The 11,569-nt window shown below is 38.4% G+C and overlaps 1 protein-coding gene across 1 annotated transcript; it reads left to right on the top strand.

Moving 5' to 3' along the window:
- Window positions 1-277: 277 nt before the first annotated feature.
- Window positions 278-9,865, top strand: LOC144640773 (ATPase family AAA domain-containing protein 5-like). Its single transcript, XM_078499849.1, has 6 exons — window positions 278-370; window positions 2,259-3,040; window positions 3,498-3,990; window positions 4,509-4,941; window positions 7,566-7,724; window positions 8,417-9,865. The coding sequence occupies exons 1-6, from the start codon at window positions 313-315 to the stop codon at window positions 8,499-8,501; spliced, it is 2,010 nt and encodes a 669-aa protein (XP_078355975.1). The 5' UTR covers window positions 278-312; the 3' UTR covers window positions 8,502-9,865.
- Window positions 9,866-11,569: the final 1,704 nt, after the last annotated feature.

The following is an 11,569-nucleotide window of genomic DNA, read 5'->3' as shown; positions in this document are numbered from 1 at the left end:
ATTGACACTTGCCATGAATCAACTTACTTAACTACTGGTATTACTTATAAGGTAACTGTACACATTAAACATACAAAATTGAAGTTTACCAGCTGACCAAGACATTCTGATGGAGTTACGTTTGTAAGCTAATGAATCCTAGCTCTGACCCCAACAACAGTAGCACTGACAGTATTTGATTTCTCTCCTACTCAAATAAAGCTGTTCTTTCAATAAGAGGACAGTTATCAAAGGATCGTGTATTGTTATAATCCTGTCTTATCCTATTTACAATAGGTAGATGTTATTTTTGAGGAAGACAAGAGTTTCTGGATGGCAGTGAACTCATTCATGCAGAATGCCAAGTGTCCAATAGTTTTGATTAGCACAGGTGAGAGAAGAAATCTACTTTGGAAAATTGGAAACTGCCCCAATTTTCAAAGACAATGATCACACGATTGATTTTGTCAGCATTACATATCCAGTTTTTTTTTCATTATTACTTGCCTGTTGGGGGAAGGACCTAACAGCTGGTGGTCTGCCGACCAGATTATAAAAAGTAAACTTACAGTAGGACAAGCATACAAGAAGAACAAGCTGAATTTCAAGTTTTTATCGAGCACTACACTGTCTACATGTAACTGTCATAACAGCCTCCAACCCTTCCAAATTTTGTCAGGTTTCCCTGGGATTATAGTCACTGTGGAACCTCTCTATGGTATTTCCGAATAAATCGAAGACCGGAAGATAACTGTGGAAAACAAAGATCTCAAGATTTAAGCGAAGATCTAAAATTGACAAAAATTCACATGATCAAATTGAACACTCAGACATAAAACTGACAGAACTTGATTTAGCTCATACATGTAGGCTCATAATCTCATCCAGAGGGGCCCTGCATCTAAAAAAAAATACATGAAAAAAATCTAAAAGCTACTAAACTACGAAACTAAATTACAATAATAGCATCTCCAACCGGAATGTCTGGGATTTTTGGTTAAATTGCAAGCATCCTTGATTCCAAAGAACACAACACAATGGCCCCAGCCAGCACATGAACACAGACTTACTCACCATGCTAAATATAAGGTCATCAACCCCTCCCCCCCCCCCCAATCTCTCCCCCATGGCCACCTCTTTATTCCTTTCCCAATATCACACAGCTGCATAATTCAATGATCAAACCATTTAAAGACTTATCTTTGCCCCAAAGCACAATCTCCTGCCAGTTATTAATATGTTTGTGCAGGTTCACAGCATTGGAAAATCAAATTGCAGATTTGTTGTCATTTTGGAACATTACTGTTTACATTTCCTTTGTAGTGATAGTGGATCTGCAGATATTTTTCACTGAATCAAACATTGGTCAGGGCTGCCCTGACCAATGTTTGATTCAGTGCCTCAGGCGACTAACTCTTGTCTTTGGGCGACCAGATAATCTTATTTCTTTCATATAAGCTTTATGCTGAGCACCCAGGATCTTATAGTTTGGAACCTTTGGGCTCCTTGTAATTTTTCTTAGAGCACAGCCTTGTTGGTTTATTTTAAAAATAATCAGTCAAATTGAGAAAGGTTTATTCTATTGTTTGAGCTTGCACCAAAAATACTTTAAAAAAATAGTTACTCTGTGTTACAACCCATTGCAGAAGGTCATTTAACCATAAATATTAATGTTTACAATCTTGTTGGCAATTCAGTATACTTGCACATGATGTGGTCCTTAAAAGTGCTACAATGTAAGTGATCCACAGGGCTTAAAAAAAACTTGAATTCCAGCTTGTATTTTGGACAAACAGCTCTTGCTTGCCCGAGGCAAATGCATGCTTGTCTCAGTTTACTTTTATTACAGTTACGTCGGCAGATGACTTTCCTGGGCCCTTGCCCATCTAACAAGTGAGAATAAAAAGTTACTTGCCTGGCAGGAAAATCAACTTGTCCAGGATGACCAGACAGCACTGGTTTTGAGTCCCTAATCCATACAGTCGGTCTGTTGGTAGTCTCTAAGCTGATTGCATACTACTCCATTGATCTTATATATATTGCACGTCAACCAGGGGTATCGAATGGTCTTTGTGAGCATGCGAGCACAGCATTTTTCTTTGCGAGCACAAGCTTTGACGAGCACTTTTCAAAAAGCTACCCCCCCTAAAATTTTGTGAGCATTCCAAGCAGAAGCCTAATTTTGCGAGCACTGCAAAATTTTGATGGACCATTTATGGCCCCTTCTATCATCTCAGGGCAACTTGTACAATGTTATGTTTATTCTATTGTTTTTGTAGAATCCCAGGTGAGCTCCGAAGGACGATGTGATCAAATCAACCTCAAGCCCCCTTCAGTTAATCTCCTGGCTGCTCATCTACAGCTTGTAGCTCTGACGAACAATTTGTTTGTCAATCCTGAAGATCTCAAGTCTTTGGTAGCACAAAACAACTGTGACATTCGCAAGTCTCTTCTCAACTTACAGTTTTGGTCTGAGTCAGGTGGAGGGATTAAGATACCATACAAGAGGCCAGCAAGTTTGAAAGACAAAGCAGAAGTTGTGGATAACCATCCAAAGCTGCAACGTGTATCAGTCAGCTATGATAGCAACTCAGAGCATGCAAAGTCAAACGACACTCCCTCCCAAGATGTTCTGCAAATCGAACCTCCTGTCACTAGTGGTATTCTAAATGATGACGGAGAAGAAAGCATGTTTCTCTCTCTGAGTGATTGGCAGGTAATCAAGAACAAAGGAGCGAGACGCAGTTCACGCACTTCACAGAGAGGAAGCCTCAGACAAGTGGAAGTTGACAACAATTCTGATTCTGATTTTTGTGAACCTAAAAAGAAGACACTTGTATGCAATGATGGCTCAACTGACTCCATCTTTGAAATCACCGACACCAATGACAGTCAGCCAGTTAGTGGCGCTGATAAGAAAGCGGATGATTCTCTTCAGCTGCCTCTGATGGATTCACTGCTGTTTGAGAGCTCCCATGGACTGCTGAACTGTGTGGCTGATCACACTATTGGATCACTGTCAGTCTTTCAAAAGGAAAAGAAACCTGGAGATATAGTTGAGGTAGATTATCAAAGCTTGATATATGTTATGTGTAGTATTGACACTTTGCATAGTTCAGTGGTTAGAGAATCTGACCAGTGTGTGGAAGGTTATGGGTTTGACCCCTGTCAAGATGTCCCATGCTTGTGACAAACTGAATACAGTTACTCACTAAAATTAAAAAGTGTTTGTGCATTGAGCTATTGTACTGAAAATCTGCACCCCCTTTTAAGGCAGTTCTTTTTTAGCCCTAAAGAAATCCATTTAAAAATATCTTCACCCCTAAAGAATTCCATAACTTTCACCCATTCCTCTCAAGAGTTCCTGTATTTCCAATCTTACCCTTTAAAAAATCCAATCCCTAAAGAATTCCCCTGTTCCTCAACAAAAGGGGGGATGATGGTGTGTATATTCATTGCAATAGCCCTAAAGACTTCATTAACGAACTGCATAATTTGTGCCTTTTTTATTTCTATAGGACTGTGACCTGTCTGACAAGCTACACATGATGCACTTCAGCCAAGGACAGGATCTAAATTTGATCCACACAAATTTAAGCAACCTCATTCCATTGTTTGCTGACTCATCAACCTCGTCACCACAAACCAAGCTTGATCCACTTCTCATTGAGGGATGTAATACAGCGCAGCCCATTACAGAGCATGTAGAAATCAAGGGCAATAGTATATTCTCTGACAAAAGTCTCTTTGATGACGGCACAGAGGAGTCTGTTGACAAGGTTGAGAATGACGTTGTCATGAAAACTTATCAGACTGTAGAAAAAGGTTTAGAAGACACAAAGGCAAGAGCTATGCATAGTTCCCAGGACTCCACAGACACAGGCTTCAGTGAGTCGCAGCCCAAAGAAGAGATTGGTGAAGAGGGAAAAGGTCAAGGTGAAGGTCATAAAGAGGGCACTAAAGACAGTGTTGAGAAAGGAAGAAAATTTGGACGCAAAAAGCCATCAAATGGTATGAAAAAGTGTATTAATTTTCAGTTTAGCAGATATAAAATCCTGGGGAGCTTTGTTACGTTCTCTATTATGTTAGGCCATTGCATATAAAGAATGCGGCACAAGGCATTAGCTTCTGTTCTGTGTATCCTTACTTGAGTTACAAAATAAAAATGTTGTATTTGCATTTGATGTGGGCAATAATTTAGTGCGCCATTACTATCCTATTTTAAGTTACCATAAAAACTCTGTAAACCATGTTTTCCCCACATCGTTTGGAAGGCCCCACTCTCTTTTAAGCCCGTAGTCCAATTTTATCTAATTTAATTTTTTATCGAAGAAATAAACATTTAACAGTCCCATGCGCTAGCTGTTTTATTACTTGAAATAAGCCCTCCCTCTCCGACATGCCTTTCCCTCCTCTCTATTGCGCGCTCCACCCCTTCAAAGTTTTTGAAAAGAAATAGATCCCTGCGGAATGGGAGGAGGGGCTTGATAGAACTTGTACAGTATTCTAATTATTTTTTTTTTCTACAGAAGAAAAATGCTGCTCCAAGGCTCTGGAGATATTTGCACGGTTTGCAGAAAACATGTCATTCTCAGATGCCCTCTGTCCCAGTCTTTCCGTGTCTAACACCCAGTCCACCTCAGCTGAGACTGGCTGGTGGGGAGCATCTCTGAAGCCTGGGCTCACAGACGATCACGTGACTGTACAGGAGTGCAGTGATTGGCTGGCTCGTGATACACGTGCTTCCCTCCGAGGAGCACTGGAGGTGGCTAACTTGGAGAGTTGCCGCGTCAGAATAAATTCTTTGGCAGAAGATTTGAAAGAAATTGAAAATTCAACTCAGGACGAAAACAGCGCCGTGGAAAGTGGGCTGTTTAATTTCAAGTTGTTATCAGAAGATCTTCCCCCTCGTGATTCTAGTAACGTTGTGCGTTTGGATGAACTTACACAGATACAAAAAAGGTAAAAGACTTTTATTTTTAGCTCCAAGTATTTATTTTATCGGTACTTGCTGATCGCTGTCCATTACTACTGATGTTAGTTCTAAGACAAAATGGCCTTGCTTGCTGCTAAGTCTCCCTGTAGCTCAGCTGTTAGAGCATCTTACCATTGTGCGAACAGTCATGGGTTTGTTTCCTGTCGGAGACGCGAATTTTCTTCCTTTTTCCCACGCTTGTGACAACAGAAAATTAAACGTTTCATATGACAGTGTTCCAGTTAAGTTTTTGAAGCAAGGGGTCACAAAATTTATCAGACGGGTCAACCAAAAGTTGCCTACCCGGTGTATGTAGCGCCTTGTTAGAGGAATTTGTCGGGAAAAAAGTTCCCTTTTGTTAGGGAGGGGTCTGCAGGCACTTCAGGAGAAAAAATTAAAAAGTTTAATACTAAAGGGTGCTATCTGGTAGCGTCTGGGCTAAAAAAAAAGAAAATAAAGTTTACTGATTAGTTAAAATTATCTACTTAAATGATAAAATGATTTACCTATTACAGAGCTCTCAAGCTCACACATGTGTTTCCCGAAATAGGTAGTACGGTAAACAACTCCAAATTCCTAGGGGGGTCTGAGTATGCTCCCCCAGAAAATTTCCAAAAAAATGAAGCACCTTTTTAGTCTAGGTTTCTCAATTCTGGGTACATATGACCCTGTTTTTAATCTTAAAATGAAGTTGTATTTTAGTACGTTGGTCTCAATTTTCTTACTCAGTTGTCTACATAGAATGACAAAATTTTCACAAAATATCCATGTTTTTAAAATTTAAAACTGGTTGTTAAAAATAGAAAACCGCTGCCTTTTTAAGTCGTGAATGCAAAGAACGACTTATTGCGGTCTGCTGGAGAAATTCAATTAAATTTGTGTAAACTCCCTTGGTAACCTGGCAATTTTATATTAAGTTTAAATTAAGTTCAAAATGGCGGATGAACGTGGACAAGGGCTGGTTTCCCGAGTTGTAAAGCGAACTTGTGGATGTACATCAGGAGAATACGAATATTTTTTTCCTTTCTGGAAGGAATTTTTCTAGTGAGGCCAGTGTTCGAATCCACATTTACACACAATGCAACGGAAAGGATGGCCAAGGAAGCAAGAAACTTGCACGCCGATCAGTAGCTTATTTTGAAAGTCCGCGGATATGAAATTATCTTTCATTGAAATGCAATCAAATAGTTGGTAAGTAATAAATCACCCTAAATAAGGCTGTATTTTCCGCTACAAATTAGTCTCACTCAGCAAGATTAAACTGATGCGTTTCGAAACAATTAGAGACATCTATAGTTGGCTTGCTTTGTCTTTCGGTCGATCATTCATTTGCACGTTCGTCAAGTTTTTGTATCTAGTAATATTTTCTATTCGTTGTCACACTTTCGTTAACGAAGTTCCCAAGTACATCTATCTCGTGACTTAAACTTAAATCAAAATTTCCTCTGGCATTCGTAGCTCATAATTTAGGTAGCAAGCCTCATGTGAATGATAAATTTGCTCTGTTTTTGAAAGGCAAAACTACATTTGTAAACACAGTATTATGCATCAGTCCCTTACAATTATTTGCAGCAAGATTTAGCGACTATTTAATATAGGGATTTTCCAAAAACTTCAAAAAATAGTAATATCGTGTAAACCAGCTTTTACTGGCCGGTGATGAACATATGGCTAAGATGAAAATAAATGTTCAGTAAAAGAAAAAAACTACCGTATCTTGACATTGAATCTCTTATCTGGAACACTGTATGAATTAGTTTGAACATCAATGAGACAATAACTTCTACTTGATGATTTTCATTAGAATGTATTACCTTATTATAGGAAAGTAACATTCGCGTTAATTTTTGTTAACGTTAATTTCCGCACCGTTAATTAAGTGGAGCGTTAATTTCCATTATTGGCCCCAATTTCTCGTTACAGTCCAGACGTTCTTGACTCCAAGGAGAAAGCATTATTTTATCTGCCACTATCCTTGATTACAGTGTATGTTACTGCGAAGAATGCTCAAAGTGGGAAAAGTACCGTGTTGAAATAAACTTGTTCCTGTTGTGTACGTCGCGTTAATTTCCTTCATTTTGAAATGTTGCTCCCTCTTTCACGTTAATTTCCTTTATTGGAAAGTAATTTTTCCTTAAATTCGCGTTAATTTAAGTCGCGTTATAATTTCAAATATCGTAATTGACACAAGCGTTAATTTCCTATAATACGGTAAATTCAGAGGAGGATTTAGCTTTTGATCTTCTTTAATATTGTTAAAATGTCTTATACAACTCGGAAAACAATGGATAACAAGCGGCCAAAAACACACTAGACATTCCCAAAGGCCGAAAGGGTCTGGGTAGGCTAAATACCGTAGCATATTAAACAGAATTAAATGTCCAGTCCCCCTCCGCCCTTGAGCATAACTAATTATAAGAATTTTCAAAGAAGGAAAGTCACTGGTATTTTTTTAGAGTTTTAAAAACGTCTAAAACAGGTCTAAAAAAGTAACAGTAAAAAGTTCTTTTTTTAGATCTGTTTTAAACGTTTTTAAATCTCTAACTATGAACACAGATCGCTCCAACAGTTTTATTGATATTTTTTGCATTGACTTTGTTTTATTATTCAGGTCCACAGAAAGCCGCAGAAAGCTATACAGTTCTCTGGGTTCGTGTATCCCTGCTCTATACCACTGTGATCATCGATGTGTGGCAAGTGACTACATACCAACATTACGCTTACTCTGTCACTCAGAGAGGCTTCGAGAAGCTGCTAACATCAAAAGAAGGTAAGCGAATGTGAATTCCTTTCTGTCATTACATTAGGCATCTAGCCCTACGTCTAACACCCGGAGAGGCGTACTGTCCAAAAATTTGGTTGGGTGTGTGCGGCACGCTTCCTGAAATCCTAACCCTATTTCAGTTTAAAATACACGATATTCCCCTGCCTTATTTCAGGCATACAAATTACCGACGTTTTAAATCGCACTTCTCAAAGGATGAATAACAACAATCGAATTTTTTTTAAATCCGTAGCCTGCGTTGCAGACGAACTAAACCCCGGTATATCGGGGTTTAGTTCGTTTGCAACGCAGTCGGAGTACCCCACCCCAGGTTCAAACAGTTGCGAGTTAAGAAAGTGAAAACAGCAGTTGATTACTGTTGTAAATCTCCAGAAGCTCAGAAACATACTAAGGTCACAAGAAAACTGTGAATATTGGTTTAATTATGTGGAACAGTACTCGAGAAATGACAGAACCTCATTAAAGAGTGAGGATGGCTAGCGATGGTAGGGCCGAAATGAACTAAAATATGCACAAATGCAAGCCGTGATTTATTGCAACCTTGTTTAGTTTATTGAAAAGTTGTTAAGATATCGTTGTTCTATAATTTGAGGGACCATTTCCAGGAATATTAGGTCGCACGCATCGCTGAAAATATTGTTCTTAAATTTAATCATTTTTTTGGCTTTTTTCTGCAGATTCCTTCATTATCTGAACTTCAATTCGTTTCCTGTGAGCCGTTCAACAATGGAGGCGTTAGCTGACAGTTATCTGACACAATAACGATACTACATTGACGGTAGATTGGAATGACAATATCGGAACCTTGGCACAATAATCCTTTTCATGGTTCCTCGAGGTTTTAATATTTGCCCTGCTGGACAGAAAAACCGTAGACACTGAAATTGGATAAATCTCCAAATTAAGTTACATAAGAATTTACTTCTTTACTCAAATAAACTCGGAAACTATAAGAATTTAAAGAGCTTAGTCTTTCTCAAAATGTTGTTTTTGAACAGTCAGGAAGGTAAAAATAGTTAAAGCGTGTACAGCATTTTTGGAGAAAAGTGACGATTTTTTTCATCAATTTTTTCATTCAACATAGCGTTTTAATTGTATGTGTCATAATTTAAAACGCAAATTATCCACTGGAGAAATTACGGGAAGTACAAAATAAGTTAAAACTACTGACAAAATGTTAGCACGAGGATATGAGGAGGATTTGGGAAAGAATCTTGTGATACACTGACAGGCAAACAGGTGAAAAGCCATTTCAACTTGATGATAATACTCCAACGAGCGATAAAAAACATGAAGTCTGGTGAACATCTACCGTTTTCAATTGAATGAGCCCACGGTTTTTGTCAGGCGGTTCACAGTTGCTAAGCAACGTGACGTATGATAGTGGGAGCTGACGTGATAACTTTCAAGGATCTCGTTCTTTTCTCTGATTGGACAATACGTATCGGAAAGTCCTGGGGTAATTTCGTTCCCAGATCTCTTGTTGAAAACCGGTTTTGCTCATCAGACTGGTCTTACGTTGGAGTATGAACTTTTCAAATTTGTGTAAAATAAATCGACGTTTTACTGTAAATATTTTTGAAAAAGTGTGAAATGCATGTACAAAACCACCTTTGTAAAGTATTTATGATTTTAAAAAACCTTGATCAGAGTTGTTCCTCTTTCGAGGAGAATATTCCGAGAATGTCCATGACATTGATTCAATCTTCTAATTTTAATTTCCCCCTGGGAAAGAAAGGAATTGAAACAAACGTGTTCGTCGAACAGAACGTGTTGAGTAAATCAAGGTTGGTTTCCATATGACTGCTGGATTGCTTCAGTGATTTTGAGCATTTGACCAGATTCATTGACTTGGCCGACATATGCGCTCCAAATCTCTCTTTAATAGGGTCATTAGCTTGGCTGATATGTGCGCACGTAATCTCTCTTAGGATTATTCCTACATGTCACCGCATCTCGGCAGTGAACCCAATAATATTCAATCTGAGTTCAGTTATCGAATTTCCTCTTCAGCCTTCATATGGAAACCATTGCTAGTGAGATTGATAATAGTTAGTCTTTGAAGAAACATAAGTTTTCTGTGTGTATTTTAGAATAGTTGTCCAATAAAATGAGTTCACTAACAACGGAGGCTTTTCTCTCTTTATGTTTCTATGTGGAACCCTGCTTTACACGCGCCCGCTTACTCAATAAATGGAATTTGAGTGAAATAAAACTGGAAAAACTGGTTAGGAAAAAAATCTTGATGTTTGTACTTTACCAAGCGGATTTTGTCTTGATGAATCACTAAATTATCAGAACTATTAAATATTCAAAAAATGTTTGACAAATGCTATGGGCCTAAGGAGAATCTGCAAGTGCTCCACAGTATGGGGTTCAAACTTTTCTTCTTCTTTTTTTTTTTTGCTTTGTGTATCCCGGAATTGAAAGAACGGCAGGACGTCAAACAGTCGATGTATGCCGGAATGTAGACTAGAGAGCGCTTACCCGCAAATAATCCCACAAAATCCCGTAAGACCGCTTGCCGCGAGTAAACCCGCGAGTGTTATTCAGTGATGTCACCCGTCTGTCGGGCTCCAGGCTCTTCTCTAAATGGGCGCCGTGGTAAGAGCCTGTTTTCACTTTTGCTATGTTTGTGATTTGCCAGGAGCTGTCCATCAAATTTTGAATCAGTGAAAAACTTGTTCAAAATGGATTGCCAAGCCTTAACAATTCAACCGCTTACAATAAAGCTTTTGATTGTACTACTTGTCTATTAAACGTAGCAAGTAAAAACTAACAACATCACATTCAATTTTTAATAAAATTTTAGCTATTTAAAATCAACAATGTTTCTATTTTTCTATTCTTTCTAAACGTATCTTAAACATAAAAAAGTTAATTATTCTCAATCTAAAGTGGAATCTGCTACGCGAGGTTTTGTTTAAATTATAAATTTACATTTTTGTGCAAACAACATTAACCCAAATATTGTACTTTTACATTTTTGTGCAGACATCAACAACTCTTGTCTGAGCGTTAAGTAACTTAAAATGCGTGCAAATTATGAGTCACCAAAAGCTGTCCCTTCTATTCAATTTTTAGTCTTCCCACAGCTTGTAACAGCTTATCATTCAGTGTCCGGTCTTTGCTTTCAAGCATTCCTCTCCTGCGTGTTGAACAGTTGTACGTAAGTTTCATCATTTTCCTTGGCCGCTTGGTGCAGGGGCTTCATCTTTCTTAGGAGCGCCACTGGCATCAGAGCTGTCTATCTGCTTCTTATTTCCAGCGTTCATTAGCATTCCAGCAATTGTCGCGATAACTAAACCAATGAACCAAAAGAACCATCTCTTGGAGAAATATTTACCGAAGGTCGCAAGCATTGCTGATGCTGCGATTGCAAATCCGACAGCCATTGTAATGTCAAGTGTTAATTAACTTCAGTATCAATTGGCGAATTGAATTTACTCCTGTAATACTTGGCAAATGAAGACAGCCTCTCGTCCTTGTCAAAACTGAATTGACAACTTTCTGTGCCAGTAACAATCAAAACACGCTGTGAATCTGTGCCCTGTTTTTGTGAATTCTGATTTAGCGTCCTGGCAAACTAACGAAACTGGTATTGCATGTTTAGCTGCCAAGAAAGTCAACGTTGATAGGCTGATTTAAGTAAATTTTGGGATTTGCGTCAAACCCAGAGCAGGTACTTTTAACCAAAAATAACAGTATGATGCTTGTAAAACACTTTGTTGTTGACAATATGTTTTCAGCCCATCAAAGAGACGTTTCACCTTTCTAAGAACTTTAATTCAATCAGATACGAATTATAACTAAATTGTAGTGTATGCAAT

This window comes from Oculina patagonica, unplaced genomic scaffold (assembly GCF_052425735.1).
Source record: "Oculina patagonica isolate OP01 unplaced genomic scaffold, crgOcupat unplaced462, whole genome shotgun sequence".
NCBI lineage: Eukaryota > Metazoa > Cnidaria > Anthozoa > Scleractinia > Oculinidae > Oculina > Oculina patagonica.
Note: the sequence above shows the minus strand (reverse complement) of the source record. Positions and strands in the feature narration are given on the sequence as shown.

What these genes read in the sequence shown, in the direction of transcription:
- LOC144640773 (XM_078499849.1), top strand. Translation starts at nt 313, where the DNA reads ATGGCAGTGAACTCATTCATGCAGAATGCCAAGTGTCCAATAGTTTTG. An exon ending in AATAGTTTTGATTAGCACAG is followed by an intron (nt 371 to 2,258) that starts GTGAGAGAAGAA and finishes TTGTTTTTGTAG; the next exon opens with AATCCCAGGTGAGCTCCGAA. An exon ending in GCTGCTAACATCAAAAGAAG is followed by an intron (nt 7,725 to 8,416) that starts GTAAGCGAATGT and finishes TTTTTTCTGCAG; the next exon opens with ATTCCTTCATTATCTGAACT.